General features: G+C 41.9%; 1 protein-coding gene across 1 annotated transcript; it reads right to left on the bottom strand.

Annotated features, from left to right (window-relative positions):
* Nucleotides 1-276: 276 nt before the first annotated feature.
* tmem132a (transmembrane protein 132A) lies at nucleotides 277-17,830 on the bottom strand. The gene is made up of 15 exons (XM_054604449.1): nucleotides 17,755-17,830; nucleotides 16,023-16,028; nucleotides 14,690-14,916; nucleotides 14,359-14,571; nucleotides 14,081-14,251; nucleotides 11,295-11,296; nucleotides 11,032-11,097; nucleotides 10,659-10,916; nucleotides 10,377-10,529; nucleotides 9,277-9,472; nucleotides 9,004-9,147; nucleotides 5,909-6,111; nucleotides 3,354-3,573; nucleotides 3,072-3,263; nucleotides 277-1,197 (listed from the first exon to the last, which is right to left on the bottom strand). Exons 1-15 carry the CDS (start codon nucleotides 17,828-17,830, stop codon nucleotides 277-279), a joined length of 3,048 nt encoding a protein of 1,015 aa, XP_054460424.1.
* Between the last annotated feature and the right edge of the window lie 763 nt (nucleotides 17,831-18,593).

An 18,593-nucleotide genomic window follows, 5' to 3' on the forward strand; every position in this document is an offset into this window, starting at 1 on the left:
TTGGCCAGTAGTTTTGTTTGAGCTGAAAACCCAGGATCCAGAACGCACATTTTCTGTTGCTTGGCTTGGCTCTGAAGTTGTGAAATGACATTTGTGAAATGACATTTGCAGATTAATGTGATGTGAGATGTGGATCAATTTGATGCCAAACTTCAGGATAATTTGGATCCCACCTCAGAGGTGGATTTGAGAGATGGCATGTTGTTACAATAATTCACTTCATGTTTCCTTTTGAGTTCAGTTTTGACCTTAAATTCAGCTCGGCCTGTGCATATATCAGCAAATGATCTCTACCTCTTTAACATCCTCTTTATTGTTTGTCTCATGCTGCTGCTTTATCTTGTCTTCACCTTCTCTCTTCTTCCTGTCCTCTTCCTCTACTTCCTTTGTACCTACCTCTAGTTCTCCTTCCCTCTCCTCCTCCATTGTTGTCCTCCTTCTGTCTCGCAGGGCACAGGGCAGACAGTTTGCCAGGAAGAGGACAGCAGAGAGACAGAGCAGAGAGAGGACAGCACCCACACCCACCTCCAGCTCTATAGCTCCCTGCGCCTCCACTTCCTCCTCCTGCTTCCCTTCTTTCTCCTGACTAGGGGAGAAGTACACAGTGCCCTCCTCCTGGCTGGGCATCAGCACAGCTCTTTCCAGATTGTTCCAACTAACCATCTCTCCGTACCCCACCTGGTTCCAGTTTCTATCAGGTCTCTTGCCACTGATTTTGTCATAGTAGTCACTGCTTTCATTCTCACTTTCATCCCCGTCAGAGTTCGATGCATAGATGTTGCCGTCTGATTCAACCAGCGTTCCTGAAATGTCAAGCTCAAACTTCTCCCCCTCATCATCCTTGTCCTCTTCTGGCTGCAGGACGCCCAGGTCTAGGTTGACTCTTATCCAACCAGATCCTCTCGTCAGCCTCCTGGTCCCACCTTCTCCTCCGGTGTCCGTCCAATCCCTGTTGCCTTCACTGATAGAGTTAGAGATGATTGGCTGATCAGTGCAGGTTGACACCAGAAGATCTGCAGGTAGTAAAGGCCCGCCTCCATCACCCTGGGCAAAGATGCGTGGGCTGGGACCGGGCGTCACAACAACCACAGTCTCAGCCAATGAGGAGAGACGTAGGAAAAAGGGAAGGTCGCTAAAGGAGGAGAGGAGGGAGGCGGTGTCGTCACTGAACTGGAGCCAGACACTGATGGAAGCCTCCTGGAGAAAAACAACAGGATATGGAAAATGGATATGAAATTAGGCCTGACAAGTTTTCTTCACTGTTTCACATTGTTACTTTAGATAAATTAAAGTTAGCTAGGTGTTTTCAGCTAACTAACCAAGTGCAAATTCTTAAATAGTGGCCTTAATTCACTTTAACCTCACAGAGGACTAGGATTTTATTGAAATGTTCCCTGTTTTTATAAGCATTTTTGATCATATTTTTTAGGAAGCCTCCATGGTTTCTGATCTGTTCCATTGATAATGCTATGTAGAACTACAGAAATGGCGACTTAACAATAGCAGGGCACAGACATTAGGTATTTATTTATGCGGCGCAAAACAACAAAAATGGCGACCTAACAATAGTGACGTGGCCACGATTAATTAACACACAATAAAGGCTGCGATTGCACGCGACATGCGTCTGGAATAAAAGTAACAGCACAACCTGTATATATATATATATATATATATATATATATATATATATATATATATATATATATATATATGTATGTGTGTGTGTGGGGGGGGGGGGGGTAGATTAAGCATAAGGAGAAGGGAAAAACTTTCAAAACAAGCCAGATCCTCACTGTAACTGTAACTTTATCACACAGAAACCAGACTGGCGAACTCAGATTCGGCAGCTGCGGCACTGGACCATTAACAAATAAAGTATGATATACCAACTTTACTGAGTTGAGTGGGCGAAGCGTTCCAGACCCTCCAAGAAGGCAATCACCTTTGTCAGAGCTGGGGAGCAGCCAAACCCAACCAAAAGAAGGCACCCTAACCCTTGCAAGGGACTGGCAGCTGTTGATAGACCGCTAGACCATTGTGGACTCAGACCGTGTCTGAGTTCACAAAGCAAGCTGTGCTGCTGGAGCTGACAGTCCCGTTGGAAGATCGCTTGAAAGAGGCCTTTAAAAGGAAGCTCTCCAAGTACATGGGACTGGTCATCAAATGTCAGCAGGCTGGATGGAGAGCAAGGTGTCTCCCAGTGGAAGTTGGATGTAGGGGATTTGCAGCCCATTCTTTGACCAGAGCCTACAGCAGTTTGGGCATCATGGGAGAGAAGAAGAGGAGAGTCATCTGCAGTACAACTGAAGCAGCAGAGAGGGCCTCAAGGTGGCTGTGGCTCAAAAGAGGAGAGCCATAGAGCCATATCAATCCGGACACAAGCTGGGGTCTGATCAGCCCTGGCTTGGTCCCCTGGAGGAGGGCGTATCTTGTTGAAAGCCCTGAAAAACATTTGCTGATTCCAGGAACATCACTGAAGATGTGTCCATCAGTAGATGTTTGTTCATAGTTTGAAGATCTGACTCGAACTAATCAACTGCTTGTTTAGAAAAAAAATAACCGATGCAACCTAGACAAGAGAAGGCCATGGATGACAGTGTCAAACACCTTCTTTAGAAAGACACACAGCACCCATGACTCCTGTCCAGGGAATGCTCAACATTTCAATGAATAACAATTAGCTTCTGATCCATTATACTGAAGGTCATTTGAACACCACTCTATCAGCACTGTGCCTTATGCACACCACAATGCTACTCTCTGAATACTTGCTTTGTTTGAAAATGTACAGTTCCTTCACAATGAAGAATTGGTGTCACACAACGTAAATGGATGGTATAGCACCTTTTCTAGTCTTCTGACCACTCATTACATTACTAAGATATATGCCCATTAACACCCATTCACACATTGATGTCAGGGGCTACCAAGGTGCCATCAGGACTAAGTAACCATTCACGGCAACATTTATACTCCATAGGCACAGCCTTTGGGAGTTCTGATTGACAGACGACCCGCTCTACCTACGAGCCACTCCAATCGATCATCAGAAATCGCCTTTCAGTCACCTGGTGATGGTTGTATAGGATGTTGTAGGCAGTTACTGTTGTTGTTACAATGGAAGGGTTGGTTGGGTTAGCCGTGATTGACATGCCGAGGCCGCTGACCACTTGCACAGACAGGTCCCCAGGAGTAACGGGGTCAGAGGTCACAGTGATGTCACATCTGCCCAGCATGCCATCCCACTGCTCAGAGACGACCTGAGAGAAAGAGACAGTGGATGATGATGATTATGATGATGTCCAGTAAGTGAAGATGTTCAAAGGAATTGATGTACAACTAAAACCTACATGGAGTGATGTCTTTCCTGGTTGTAAACCAATCAGGTTGTTCTGGGCGCCAAGGGAAGCCACTCGAGGGTCTTCTACTCTCAGCCAGTTACGGACCAGCTCTGTAACATCTACGAACCAATCAGATGAGCCAAGGAGGTGTGTGGTTCTGCTATGAGAATCCTGAGCTGTGAACTGAGTCAGAACCTGAACAGAGGAGCGTTGATACACTGGTACACACCTGAAGAGAGAGGACACACATGAAGATCTTAATGTCTTAACTTATCTGAGTGCGGCTCAGAGATAGAACATATATTCATAGTAACATGCTTGTGTCACCAATCTATCAGAAAATACATCAAAAGTCAAACATATTAAAACTTGGATCTCAGACTCAGGTTTCCTGTGGAGTTTCTGACCTCTACCTCTCACATTTGGGTATTTAAGGCAGAGATGTGGATCAATTTGATGCCAAACTTCAGGATAATTTGGATCCCACCTCAGAGGTGGATTTGATGTAGATTGACAAATAGACTAGGTTTCTCTTCTATTCAATATTTTTACCCAATATGTCCATTACATTTAAACTTTTTTGATAATCAGTTATGATTGTCAATAAAGAAAATTCCTTTCAAATGTGAATGTTTTTTAGTCCTTATTAAGTAAGCTGGTTTTAGTGTACTTAAACTGTTAATCAATGCAAAATATGTATAGGCCAAACTTTTCCTTGAAAACTGCTGTAAATGCAAGTGTAACAAATACAAGAAACACATTTCACTAGTTTTACTTAAACATTGTAATTGTGGTTTACACAGCAGGCTAGCAGAGACAACAGGAGTGAGGGGTCGAAATGAGGTTTTATTTGCGCTTTTCATTGTTTTAGGCAACACCACCAACAAGGAAATACATAGTTGGTCACTAAAACATTTCACAATATACTTCATGGAACAAACCTATTTTATCAAGATCAACAGAAATTAGCCTATACATCATGGGTTGAATCTGAAGCAAGTTTCTTCTCCAGCAGCTGTTTTCTCAGCCTCTTGCAGCTAAAGCACGGTCAGCTTCAGCCTCCTCAGCAAGGACGAATTGTTTTCTGTCCTCTCAGTCTCCATTTTCAGCTGCTTTTCATAGGAGTCCTCACGGTCAGCATGCATCTTGCTCTTGCACCGGCTCTGGCCCACTCACCTCTTCCAGAGGTACGGCTGTGCTGGTCCCTTATGAGAATAAAACGACCATTGAGTTATAATGGGACGTGCATGGTAAACATTCTAAAAATAATTAGTTGATAAAACACATTTACATGCTCATTTCAGTATGTTACTTTGCTGTTGGGGTCTAGTTAACCAGTGACCACACAGTCTATTTGGGGGACTGAGGGAGAGAGTTAACTCTGGATGTAGAAGGTGATATGGTAAGAGGTTGCGTTATATTTAGGTATCTGTCAGTAGCACTTTATGCAAAAACATAGAATCAACGACAAACTGTAGCCTAAAGTAAATAAACCCCCAAAAAGTGCACTTCTGAATGAACCAAGTAATTCACAACATGTAACATCACATTTCTAAAGTATTCGAGCAGTCTGTGCGCATAAAGCCTAACTTTACTGAAACAGAGTTTGCTGAGTCCACTAGCACATAGTAACGCTAGCTAGCTAGCTAGCTAAATAGCTAGATAGCAAGCTGATGTTAGCTTCAGTGCAGCAAAATTATAGATGCAAAAGCTATGAACAGACTGGTGTTTGGTTAACGAGTAAATGTATGACATGACCATCATTTACATCAACAAAGCCAGCTCGCACGCTAGCTACTTACCATAGAGGTAAATGGAGAGGGAAAAGTTAGCTGCTGGTTGCAAGGCCAAAGCTTAAATACATTGTAACACAATGGTTTTAAATTGGTGAAAATCAAGTAGCGGGATAGCTAGACATGTTAGTTAACCTCGTTGTAGTACTACAAATGCTACATATTAGACAAACATTTACTTACATTTGAACATGTAACTTGCGCCAAAACTTGTTCAATTCTGTAAATGGTCTGCCATGGATTTTGATCCGTTCAGAACAAAGAACAGCTCCGAAAAAGGTTAGAGTCCAGCCCCTCTCCAGAAGTTTGGTTCTAGAACCAGTGCTGTGTGTGTAGGTGAGCCTGACTATATCTAGTTGGTACCGCTCCACCTCTGGCACCAGAGAGTTGACATTCCACGTCCATAAAGCTAGTCTGCGATTCCTGGGTTGGCAAGCCTGGGTCCCTGCCTTTGGCTGCCATCCGGCTCATATTGCACCCAACCCAGATGCCTATCCCCGCAAGTGGTGGGACTGCAGAGCGATTTTGGTAAGTACTGAATGTCTACAAGAAAAACTCCACAGGGAACCTTTCAGAGCCTGTCAGACTGATAATGGCACTAAAATCTAATCTTGTTCCCAGATGAGAATGTCTGTGGGAATACATTGCTGTATGTAGCATCTTGTGGATTACCTTGTCTATTTACATAACTACCAGCAAAACTATATTGTATTGTATTTGCTCTGTTGCATGAACTATAATTGGCTAAATAAACTACAGGGGGGTTTCTACCCTGTCTTTGTGAAGTGGTTCCAGCCATCGATGGCGTTGAGAACAGGGTCTGCCAAGGAAACTCGCAGGGGCACTGAAGGAGCCCACACCTCCACACACACAGAGCCACGAAGCGCACCCAGTAGAAACTCCACCACTGCACAGGTGTTACCCAACCCTGATTCACTGCCGTCCACAAAGAGGGTTGAGCAATCACCGGACACCTGTGGTTATAGAGAAGACCAGAGGAGAAGAGTCCCATTAAACTGGTAATTAAAGGACATTAGTACAGTATTTACATTAAGTATACATTTTGTTGTGTATCAATTGAATGTTAAAATGTAACAATATCACTTATTTAAATAGCATTAATCAATATCATATCATCAATTAGTTAAATGAATATGTGTAATGTGAAAGATATCGCTTGTAGTGACGAATCCACAGAGAATTATCAATAACTGCAGTTACCCTCAGCTCTAATGCCCTTTTCTTAAAGCCTCATTCAGCTTATTGTTTTGGTTTGACAGACAGAAACGTTACTGTTTTGGTTTACTCCCAAATCAGAGTGGACTCCCTGCCCTCACGAAGGCTGACCTTCAGCATTTCGACTCTGCTTTTCACATTCAACATGTGACACCAAACCTCAACAAACCAGAGGTACAGGCTCTGACTGAACTGAGCAGAAACAAACATATCATCATCATGCCAGCCGACAAGGGCAGTGCAATTGTCATCATGGACAGAGTACAATACTTATGGGAAGGTTATAGACAATTCAATTATGTTAAATATTACACTAAACTGTCTGAACCCATTTACCATGACACCATTCCTATAGTTAACAAAACCATGCAGAGCCTCTATGAAAAAAAGTTCATGAATGCAAAACAAAAAAGCTACCTACTAGGAAAGCCTCTACACGAATATTGACATTGGAGAAGGCATTCAAGCCATCAAAGACGGGTTTCAGAAACACCCAGACAAAAACAAAGACCAGACAAAGATTTACTACAACTACTGGACAATAATTTGACCAAAAATGAATGACCAATTTAATGGGGAATTCTTCCTACAAACCAAACGCACAGCTATGGGGAAGAAATTCGCCCCTGCATATGCCAACATATTCATTGCTAAATGTGATGCCTCGGCCTTAGCAGCGTGTCAAAAGAAACCCTCACATTATTACAGGTTTCTGGATGACATATGGGGGGTGTGGCCTCATTCGAGACAGGATTTTGATGTGTTTCTGACCACTCTGAACAACCACAACAGCTCTATCGAACTCAAATCCACGAGCAGCTTGACCTCTGTGGACCTTCTGGACACCACCACTTTTAAAGGTGCACTGTTCCAACAGACACACACACTGGACATTAAAGTCTCCTTTAAAGAGACAGACACACATGCTCTACTCTATAAAACAAGTTACCATTCCAAACACACTTATGCTGGTCTGGTGAAATCACAATTGTTACGATTCCACAAAATATGCACCAAAATGTTTAACATGCAGTCAACGTGCTGTTCAAAGCTCTGGCCAGCAGAGGCTACTCTAGGATCTTTCTGAGAAAAAAAGTCTAAAGGCACACAGACCAAACCTAATGTGCTCTCCTCTATCCTCCCTTTTATCACCACATATTCACCCTCAGCTGTCAAGTTAGTCAGAGTAATCAGAAATAACTTTAGGACTTACACAACCAACATTCAAACATTACAAGACTATAGTGTCATTGCAGCTTACAGGAGAAACAAAAACCGACAGGATGTTCTAAAAAAGAGAAACACACACCATTAGTCCAACACTTCATACACCATGGATGGAATGCTGTACAAACTACAGTCATACAATCAAAGCCCAGATGGACTACACCCCAAAGAAAGAGAGCCGAAAAAACGTGGATTTCAAAATTAGACACCATACACCCTAAAGGCCTCAATGAGAGATAGGAGGATTGTAGTGGGAAACAGTCGATGGTGAGTGGTTCCCAGCAACACGATTAAAAAAAACCTCTCTCCCCTAACCCTAACCCATACACGGATGGCAGGGGCTGCCATGCAAGGTGCCACCTGCCCATCGGGGCACTATCCAACATTCATACCCAATCTCACACCAATGGCACAGCCTTGGGAGCAATTTATGGGTTAAGTGTCTTGCCAAAGGACACACCAAAATGGACTACCGGAGCCATGGATCCTCTGATTGGAGGACGACCCCGCTCTATCACTGGGCCACAGTTATTGTTATAAAAGCATGTATAATACAATATAATACAATAAATTATAGAAATAGACATAGAAATTGTTACCAACTTTCAATCTCAAAGATCCACTTAATCGCTCTCATGGTGGTTTATGATTTCAAAGATCATCCTTGAACAGAGACAATGACGGAGACAAAGTTTGACCCCCACAATGCATCCCAAGGTGCAATTAAAACCTGTGAAAAGAACTAGGAATTGGGCTATAGGTTAAGATTTATTTTGGCTGGTCTTGCCCAGCCAAACCTATCTCCACAAGGCTGAGTCCGCGCTATAGAAAGGTCTCGCTCCAAACATTATCATTTTGTTAGAGATTTAAACTAATCACAGGTGGGACTGTGGCTCAGGAGTTAGACCGGTTCGTCACTCAATCAGAAGATTGTCGATCCCCAGCTCCTCCAGTCCATACCAATGTGTCCTTGGGCAAGACAACGATTAGTTAGTTTGGCAGATGGCACCTTGCATGGTAGCCCCTGCCATCAGTTAAAAAATGGGTGTAAATGGTTGAATGACAAGTAGTGTATAAGTGCTTTGAGTGGTCGGAAGAAATGCGCTATATAAGAACTAGTCATTTACCATTTACCATTAACAGTCAACCTAGGAGGCTATAAGCACAGTATGTAGTGATGGGGTACATAGTGTAGATAGCAGAAGGGGAGGAGAATCCTGCTTGATGCTCATCCAATGGAAGGCTTATACCACAGTCTACATCTGATGAGTCTATGTTTTGGCTCTTTCCTGGAAAAAGATGATGTTATTCTTCCGAATCTGGGTAACACAATTAAAGAGCAAACCTACACTTTCTTTAATATGAGGCTAATATTTTAACACATTTGTTTGACTGTGTTGCACCTTGACAGTGTCCTCGTTGGTAGAGTGGCACGTGACTGCAGAGGTGACATCTGACACCTTCCCATTATGGTTTATGGCCAGCACGATGACAGGAAGTGACACTGGCTGGTTGGTCAGTATGGCCGTGTTGATGATTGTGTTACTCTGAGGATAGAGGATTAGAAAAAATATGTTTAAACAGATCAGATTCTATGAATCTTTAAAAATTAGAAAGATGATAAAAATGATTCTCCTTGGATTGGGATTAAATGAATGACTAAATATATGAAGTACCTCTGTGATGGGAGCGATGCTAAAGATGTGTCGATCAGCAAATGAGAAGATGCTCACTGCTGCTCCGTGTGGCAATAGGGGTTTGATATGCCCAGAATACTCCACCCACCAGTAAGCAGACACCGTCATGGCAACACCGAAGCTCTGCCTCAGGCCGTGGACTGACAGACAAACCACCTGCTGTAGTAAAGTGGGACTGCAGGGCAACAGAGATCAGAGACTGAGCTGCTAGTGTTACAGGACCAAGAATGACACAAAGCTCACTCTGGTGCAACACATTTAATTTCCTGTAAATATATGAAAATACAAATCAGGTCAGAAGCGCTCTCTGTTCCATTTATACTTCGCTCATCACATACTGACGGCTTTCTTCTGCTCTACTGGCGTGAGCTGCTGATGCTCAGTATAATACAGAGCGCCCTCTGCTGACAATGTTGGGCTTAGAAGAAATAAAAACATCACACATCCCAGTCAAAGACCCAATGACAGAGTGATACAGGTAAGTAAGAGAGAGAAATAGTATATGTTTCTGAGACCTTAGATTTTAATGAATTAAAAAAAATAGAGGGGGGGCTAATAATTACCTGTCTTCTCAAAGACTCCCAGTGCCACACTAGTATGTAAAGGTCTGTCATGGTCCAAACCTACTTTCCTGACACGGTGAAAGTATGAACTGACCAATTATGAAAATGATTTGAGGGGTAGAAAGAGGCAGCTCTTAGAATGACACATCTGAAGGTTACTTCACAGCCATGGCTGAGGAGCTTTCTGTAGTGGCTGAGAGATGTTTTAAAAAACCCTGATTCCCGGTATGCTAGCTCCCAACCTGCTTCATCCCCAGCTAGCCTCTGGCCTGCAAGCAACCAGTCTCGAGTCCACTCAATGAACCTTGGGATCCAGAGACATTGGAGCAATGCCCATAGGGGTGCAGTAAGAAGCAGGTTCGACAGAGCCAGGCCTTCTATGCGTACGCTGGCTCAACAAAACCTTAATACACAATCCGTGATAACGGGTATCCCAATGGTGTTTGTCGACTTTCTTAATGTACAAGGGGGCATTTAGTGTGTTTGCTGGCTACTGTGATTTAAAATTTGACCTACTTGTGTGTGTGCTTGAGTGTGCTGTGTTTGTGGCACAGGATAGACACCACATCGTGTTTGGAGCCTTGTCTTCTCTCCAGGGTCACTGCCCACAAGTCAGAGGTCAGAGTTTTCTTGGCAACCATCGACACCAAGCCCTTCTTCACCTTCAGCCTAAAGACACACACAGATTTTGAGTGTAGAACTATAAGAGTGGTTTTTAGCTAGTGATACAGACTGTAATAAAAAACTGCATTTTAACAACTTGAAAGTAGTTTGGTACTGATATCATTTTGTGTTTACCTTATGACAACAAGCTCACCACTGAAGTTAGCTCTCAGATTCAAAGACACTCTGATTGGCTGTCCGATCAGGACCGGGCCCCTGTGATACCGAATCATGACATGGGGGTCCAAGTTAAGCTCCTCCTCTTCCTGCCTGTGCAAACATGTTTCTTCTTCTTCATTGGTCCTGCTCTGCTCTCTCACTTCCTCCTTCAGTGTCACTGCTTTGATATGGAAGAGCTGCCTCTGCGACTGAGCTGCTCTGTCCTCCACACACCTGGATGGAGGGTCAATCGGTACCAGTAGATCAATAGATGTTGGAGAATGACAGAAAATAATTCTAGGGCGGCAAAAATATTTTACTCTCTACATGTTCTGATTCATTCACATACCCTGTTGGTGTCAGATTTAGGTCGTCCACAGTGTCGGAGTAGGAGTAGTAAAGCTGTATTTGATTTCTCATGGCGACCCGTTGGTATCTGAGGGCCCATGGAACATGCCCCTGGGTGTCCTCATCAACACTTAGAGGGTATCTGAATGAAAGCATGCATGTATTTGTCACATGGTTAATGATCATCATCATCTACACCACAGAGAGGAAAACAGGGATCCATGGAAACTCTGTCCATGCACAATTTCCCTGCTATAAATAGACCTCTTCCTCCTGCCTAAACATAATGGGCTTCATGCAACAACCTTTTTATACCCTTATCTTACTGGTTTTAACAGACGATATCACATCACCCTGGCTTCTCTTCATTGGCTGCCTGTTCGTTTTAGAATTGATTTTAAGATTTTACTGATTACCTTTAAAGCACGTCTGGGTCTGGCCCCAAATTATATAGTAGAAATGTTGACCCCGTATGAGCCAGCTCGCAGCCTTAGATCCTCAGGTGGGGCCCTTCTGGCTGTTCCAAAGTCGAGACTGAAAACTTACAGACTGGCTTTTATGTGATGTCATCGCTTTAATGTTTACTAAACTGTTTTATTTATTTTATTTATTTTATTTATTTTATTTATTTTATTTATTTTATTTATTTTATATTTTATTTATTTTATTTATTTTATTTATTTTATATTTTATTCTCTTAGTTATTTTACTTTTAAAATGATTGTTTTCTGAATGGAGTTTGGATAAATTAGTCCTAGGCTTTGCTTTCATTTTACCCATCAACGCTCAAAATAGGCATAAATGCGGTTGTGATGTTATATTTTAACCATATACAGTCTAGAGTTTAAACACTTACATCTATACACATAGTTTTGTCCGGCCCCTGTACAACTATGAGGTCGAGCTCTGGGTGCCCACAGATAAGTTGAAATATTTCAAATCAAATACTCCCAAAACTGCAAATTGAGGGTATTCACGTCATTCGTGAAAGGTCCACTTCTCTTTTGGTGTGAACACAGCATTAGAGAAGCATTACTCTTTATACAGGTTCATTCACTTCCACACTCCAAGACTTAAATATACGTCCTGCCGTGCTTTCTTTACGACTTTTGCATTAAAACCCAGTTCCTTAAGCAAGTAAACTAACTCTCTGTTAATTGTTCTTTGCTCTTCTGTTCTTATAACTCACCCTATAATTGATTCAAACTGTGTTTCAATCCAGAGAGACAAAGCAAGCGAAGTAAAAATATTGTTTATCATAGCTGATGATAATAAAGTCTTGACAGAGAGTCTTTGGAGTTTAGACTCCACAGGGAGATGTGTAGTCAAGGAGTGTCTGTCCCTCATGAAGTCTAGACTCAGGTGGTGGTGAGTGATGACTCTGCTGAGACTGAGCAGTGATGGAAGGCTTGTTTAACAACAGCATGAACATACAAAAAGCAGAGAGAGAATCTTATTCAAAAGGAGACAGCAGACAGATGATGGGCTAACAATGTAAACTTGTTGCTTTGCTATTGAACGGATGTTGCCAGCTGATGAGAGCAGCTGATATCAAAATTGACAGCACAAAACAATTACAGCACAGAGATTAGAACTGACCATGTGTGAAAGTGGTGAATGGCAGGATGTATGCAAAAGCATGCCACTTCCTAACTGAAGTTACACTAGAGCTTCATCTTAATTGTGGATTTATTTCAACCAATATTTGATTGAGAGATTTCTTTATTTGACTGTTTCAGATCTCCCTTTAACAACAGGCTTCTTAATGTTTATACTACTATTTGGAGTTTTAACAGTCTTTTGGCTTTTTCCCTTCCTGTTTTCTAAATAAATATATTATTTTAGGCACTGTTGTTTGACTGTAAGGTTATCGTTGTCCTTTTAGGCATATTTTCAGCAGGTTATTGCAATAGCAAGGCTTTAACTCTTTTTAAAACGCTGTACATGTCAGATGCACATTTATAAAAGCTTATTTAAGGTATTTAAAAGTTTAAACTTTCTTCCACTCCATGTTGTGAGAATACAGAGATATAAATAAGGTATGCTGGTCAAGGTCAATGGTCAATGTAGGATGATCAGTGTTTCAGTGTTCTTTGTAGCTGGGTTTTGGTTAAGCAGAGGCTTTGGGTGGGGTCAGTATTTTATGGTAAATATTTTTATTTTTATACTTTAATTCAGTGAAGTTAGAAATGAAAGGTTTTACTGTAAAAACAGAGGTCTTATTCTGATGCCCCTTTGCCATTTCTGAACCACCCCAAGACCCATTTGGAAGGGCCTGTTCAGATAATTTTTTTTGTTTTTTATTTTTTAATAAGACAGCCCTGAAATAGGTAAAAGAGAAGATGGAATGTTGATACCAGAAGGAGTCGGGTTGAGATGGTGGAAGGGGGAGGAGTTCATATCAGAGGGAAATGTTTGTGTGTTGTTTGTGAACTGATTTTTTGTAGGATATGCTAGTTTGTATATCACAGTGTAATGTTGTCTTGTTCATGTTTTTTTTTGTTTTTACAAGCATGCTGAACACACTTGTGTTGGGCAATAAAATAGTCAATGAATATAAGATAAGAGTTTACAAATACTTGCAATCCCTCCTGGGCATTGCAGAGGTTGGTTTATGGGCGGTTACACATAGTCTATCTATGAGTTACACTCGTTGTCTCTTTGATTCTTCACACCCTGGCATTTAGTAGAATAATTCAACGAACAGGACATCTAGTATACACGCCCTGTACATGCTCTCACCTCCGCAGATGTCGTGCTACAGTGCCAAGAGCACGAAAACAAAGCTTTAGTGGGCCTGTTTAGTTTACTATATCAATGACTATCCATGCTTTTCTATTATGTTGAACCTTTAACTCTTCTCCCATTGCCAGTGAGGCATGCTATTCTGATGCACTGGGAGAGCCCTTGTCCCTCTCTAATACCCATCATACCATTTAAACATGCCCAACTAGAAACTAAAACTAAAAGTATGAACTCAAAAATGTGTATATTATGTGTCTGTTAACACTTCACCTCAGTGAAGGAGAAGTTGTATGCTGATGGTTGACAAAGTTGCCGTGATGATGTCCCCTCCTCGGCCGTTCTCGCTTCTGCATCCGGCGACGATGGTGGGTGTTACTGTGCCATTTTTCCAAATCCTGATCTGATTGGTTGGTGTGTGGATCCTCAAACCAATCATTAGGCAGTGTCAGAGTTACAACGCACAGCCCTAGAGGAAGCTGGGAAACAGGACGGACAGATAAGAGTTAAGAAAGGGAAGTGGTGTAATGAATAAAGGAGAAGGCAAGAGCGAAAGCACTAGGTAGAGATAGAATGTGGTCCTCACCTGTGTGATACAGGAGGCCTTGTGCTCCTCTGTCTCCTTGAAGGCATGCAGGGTGATGCAGGTCCCTCGGCTGCTGTTGCCACCCCGCCTATGGAACAGCATCCCCACCCTGAACCTCTTCTGCCCGCCCTCATCCCTTTCTATCTCCACATGCTCTGAGAGGAGGGAGGCAGACAGAAGGGGAGAGAAAGGGAGTACAGGCTCGGATACGAGCTGTGGAAATAGGAAGAGGTATGTTACTAGGTAGCATGAGCAGTTTCAGTAGAATTTGTGTACATTCACATTACCAGTCAATTAACACACTGATCTCTGTCTGCTCATTTTCCATTACCTGTGTAACTGAGTAAGGGCCAAATGAAGCCTGGAGACCAGGTCTGGGGGCCTTGCCAGGTGGGCGCACCATGAACAGGCTCTGGGTGAAGGAGAAGGGGCTGGAGTTGGAGAAAAGAGGGCCCAGCTCCACCTGAGACAGAGGGAGGAACTGCCAGGGTGAAGGGACAACCGACATGTGGACCGGCAGGGAGAGAGGGAGAGGAGGCTGCATGAAGGATGGGGGGACTGAAGAAATAAAAAAGAAATGATAGGGAGAAAGAGAGAACCAAAGTCAAGAAAAAATGTAACCTTCCTCAACAGTAAGATATCCGGAAAAACTATCCTAGTCACTTAAGTTAACTCCACCATGCAGAATGACTAACTGTATGTGCACCCACTGCTACTACCACTATCATTATTAGTCACATTATTATTATTATTCCCTGTACTATTACGCTTATTGACTTTGCTTCTACCCTGGAGTCTTTGTGCTTTCTCGCTTCGCAGGCTTCTATACAGCGGGTAAAATAATTATTGAACACGTCACCATTTTTCTCAGTAAATATATTTCTAAAGGTGCTATTGACATGACATTTTCACCAGATGTCGGTAACAACCCAAGTAATCCATACATACAAAGAAAACCAAACAAATAAGTTCAGAAATTAAGTTATGTGTAATAAAATGGAATGACACAGGGAAAAAGTATTGAACACATGAAGAAAGGGAGGTGCAAAAAGGCATGGAAAGCCAAGACACCAGCTGAAATCTATCAGTAATTAGAAAGCAATCCTGCCCCTTGTCAGTGCAAATGAATATCAGCTGGTTCAGTCCCAACTGATGGTGTATAAAATGGTGTCTCATTACCAAGGTGTCACACAAGAAACATCTCATGATGGGTAAAAGCAAAGAGCTCTCTCAAGACCTTCACAACCTTATTGTTGCAAAACATACTGATGGGATTGGTTACAGAAGGATTTCTAAACTTCTGAATGTTCCAATGAGCACTGTTGGGGCCATAATCCGGAAGTGGAAAGAACATCATTTCACCATAAACCGGCCACGACCAGGTGCTCCTCGCAAGATTTCTGACAGAGGAGTGAAAATAATTATCAGAAGAGTTGTCCAAGAGCCAAGGAGCACTAGTGGAGAGCTTCAGAAAGACCTGGAATTAGCAGGTACAATTGTTTCAAAGAAAACAATAAGTAATGCACTCAACCGCCGTGGCCTGTATGCACGCTCTAACCACGCAAGACTCCATTGCTGAAGAAAAAGCATGTTGAAGCTTGTTTAACAGTTTAGACAAGCCTGTGAAATACTGGGAGAATATAGTCTGGTCAGATGAGACCAACATTGAACTCTTTGGCTGCCATAATACACACCATGTTTGGAGGTCAAATGGCACTGCACATCACCCCAAAAACACCATACCAACAGTGAAGTTTGGAGGTGGGAACATCATGGTGTGGGGCTGGTTTTCAGCATACGGCACTGGCAAACTTCATATAATTGAAGGAAGGATGAATGGGAAAATGTACCGAGACATTCTTGATAAAAATCTGCTGCCATCTAGCAGGATGATGAAGATGAAACGAGGGTGGACATTTCAGCAAGACAATGATCCCAAACACACAGCCAAGGAAACTCTCCATTGGTTTCAGAGAAAGAAAATAAAGCTGCTAGAATGGCCCAGCCAATCACCTGACTTGAATCCAATAGAAAATCTATGGAAAGAACTAAAGACCAGAGTTCATAGAAGAGGCCCACGGAACCTTCAAGATCTGAAGACTGTTTGTGTGGAAGAATGGGCCAAAATCACACCTGAGCAATGCATGCGACTAGTTTCTCCATACAGGAGGCGTCTTGAAGCTGTCATTACCAACAAAGGCTTCTGTACCAAGTATTAAATACATTTCAGTAAGCATGTTCAATACTTTTTCCCTGTGTCATTCCATTTTATTACACATAACTTAATTTCTGGACTTATTTGTTTGGTTTTCTTTGTATGTTTGGATTACTTGGGTTGTTACCAACATCTGGTGAAAATGTCATGTCAATAGCACCTTTAGAAATATATTTACTGAGAAAAATGGTGAGAGGTTCAATACTTATTTTACCCGCTGTAAATCATGGCTGTACCTGGACTGTGGTCGTGCATCCTGCTATGGCCCTGCTGACACCTTACTAGTCACATTACTATTACTATTACCTGTACCATTACGCATATTAGCTTTGCTTCCACCCCTCCCATTCATTTTTTCCCCCTTTGTTACTCTGCTTACTACTCTTATTATATGAATCATTTATGTCATATACATTGAATGTGTTGTATCTCTGTTATACTGTTCATTCTGTACACATGACATCTATTGCATTCTGTCCATCCTGGGAGAAGGATCTCTCCTCTGTCGCTCTCCCAGAGGTTTCTTCCTTTTTTCTCCCTGTTAAAGGGGTTTTTTAGGGGAGTTTTTCCTGTGCTGATGTGAGGGAAGGACAGAGGATGTCGCATGTGCACAGATTGTAAAGCCCTCTGAGGCAAATTTGTAATTTGTGATTCTGGGTTATACAAAATAAACTGAATTTAATTGAATTGAATGTGCCGTTGCTTTCACATTCATCTGTTGAAGAGGGAAAGTTTCTCTTTAAATTTCAGTTTGACACCTGCAGGCTGTATGACATCACAACTAGTTTGGCGTCAACCATGGTCCAGAATTCAACTTGCACAGAGGGATGTGAGCCTGCCGCTCACAAACATTGGGAATCTAGAAAACATCTTCCGTCAACATTTTTAAAACTTAAGAAATAACAAATATTTATATAATCATAGATTCCATTTAAATCATAGACAAGGAGAAGATGAAGAAGGTGATTTTAAGAATTTAGCCTGGTAAATAAACTGTTTTGACTGAACAATATCCAACAGTTATATAAAGCATTTCTTAAACAAACCACAAAACAAAACAACACTGGCTGGATGCGGGAGTGAGGTGACTGAGACAGGAGAAAAGGTCCAAGGACATTGGTGGACAAGTAGAGAATGGAGATGGAGACACTCTCTCTAGTGAAAAAAAATCAAAGACTCACCTACAATCCAAATAATCAGCAGAATGCTAATTCCTCTTCTGCCCCACCACACATGGGCCCAGATAAAATCTGCCATCACTACAGACCTGATGCAAAAATATTAAAGTATTCTTGAATACATTTTATCATCCAGTAGAAACATTTGGTACGCATGCAGTAAATGTTTGACATTTTAATTATTCAAGTGTATTTCCCTAACCCTATTTGTAATTTAGAACGTATGGTTAAGTTGCCAAAAGTCCAAAATCATAGCTTCTTCTGTAGCTTTCAACTGATACACAGCTCTCATCAGCAGGTCAGCTGTGTTCCCAGCCAATATGGATGGGAAGTCCTTAAAGTCCTCAGAATAATGAACATTTGAGCATTAACTGTTGAGACAAACAGTAGAGCAAATTTCAGCTGCTGATGAAAAACATGTGATGTGGTCAAAAGCTCCAGAACCAGCACATAAATACTACATTAATGGTAAACATACAATGATGATTGTTGACCACATACTATAGTTCGATAGCCTACAGTTATGGTTGGATGTAGTCAGGGTGTTTTGGAATAGCCCAGTATCATAGCAGTTAGTAAAATAGTCACAAAATGCAATGTATTGTTTTCTTGTATAGGGACACTTATTGTCAATTTCTTTTGTGCCAAAAAAAACCAATGCCAACGGAAAGGCAAGTAGGATCCTTTTTTTGTGGTGAACACATTAACAAAATGAATCTATGTGACCATGCAATGCTCAGAGCTTGTGATGTAGTATTAAGAATATACCAACTAAGACCTTTCACATATTAGAGGGTGCTATGGAACACACTAAACAATGTGAACTCAATCACAGTATATTC

The sequence above is a fragment of the Anoplopoma fimbria genome, chromosome 9 (genome assembly GCF_027596085.1).
Source record: "Anoplopoma fimbria isolate UVic2021 breed Golden Eagle Sablefish chromosome 9, Afim_UVic_2022, whole genome shotgun sequence".
In the NCBI taxonomy this organism is placed as follows: Eukaryota; Metazoa; Chordata; class Actinopteri; order Perciformes; family Anoplopomatidae; genus Anoplopoma; species Anoplopoma fimbria.

Excerpts from the sequence above, each read along its gene's own strand:
- tmem132a (XM_054604449.1), bottom strand. The coding sequence starts at position 17,830 with ATGGCAGATTTTATCTGGGCCCATGTGTGGTGGGGCAGAAGAGGAATT. Across the intron at positions 14,252-14,358 it reads AGGCCTCCTGTATCACACAG|CTTCCTCTAGGGCTGTGCGT; the intron begins GTGAGGACCACA and ends CCTGTTTCCCAG. Across the intron at positions 6,112-9,003 it reads CCAACGAGGACACTGTCAAG|GTGTCCGGTGATTGCTCAAC; the intron begins GTGCAACACAGT and ends CTATAACCACAG.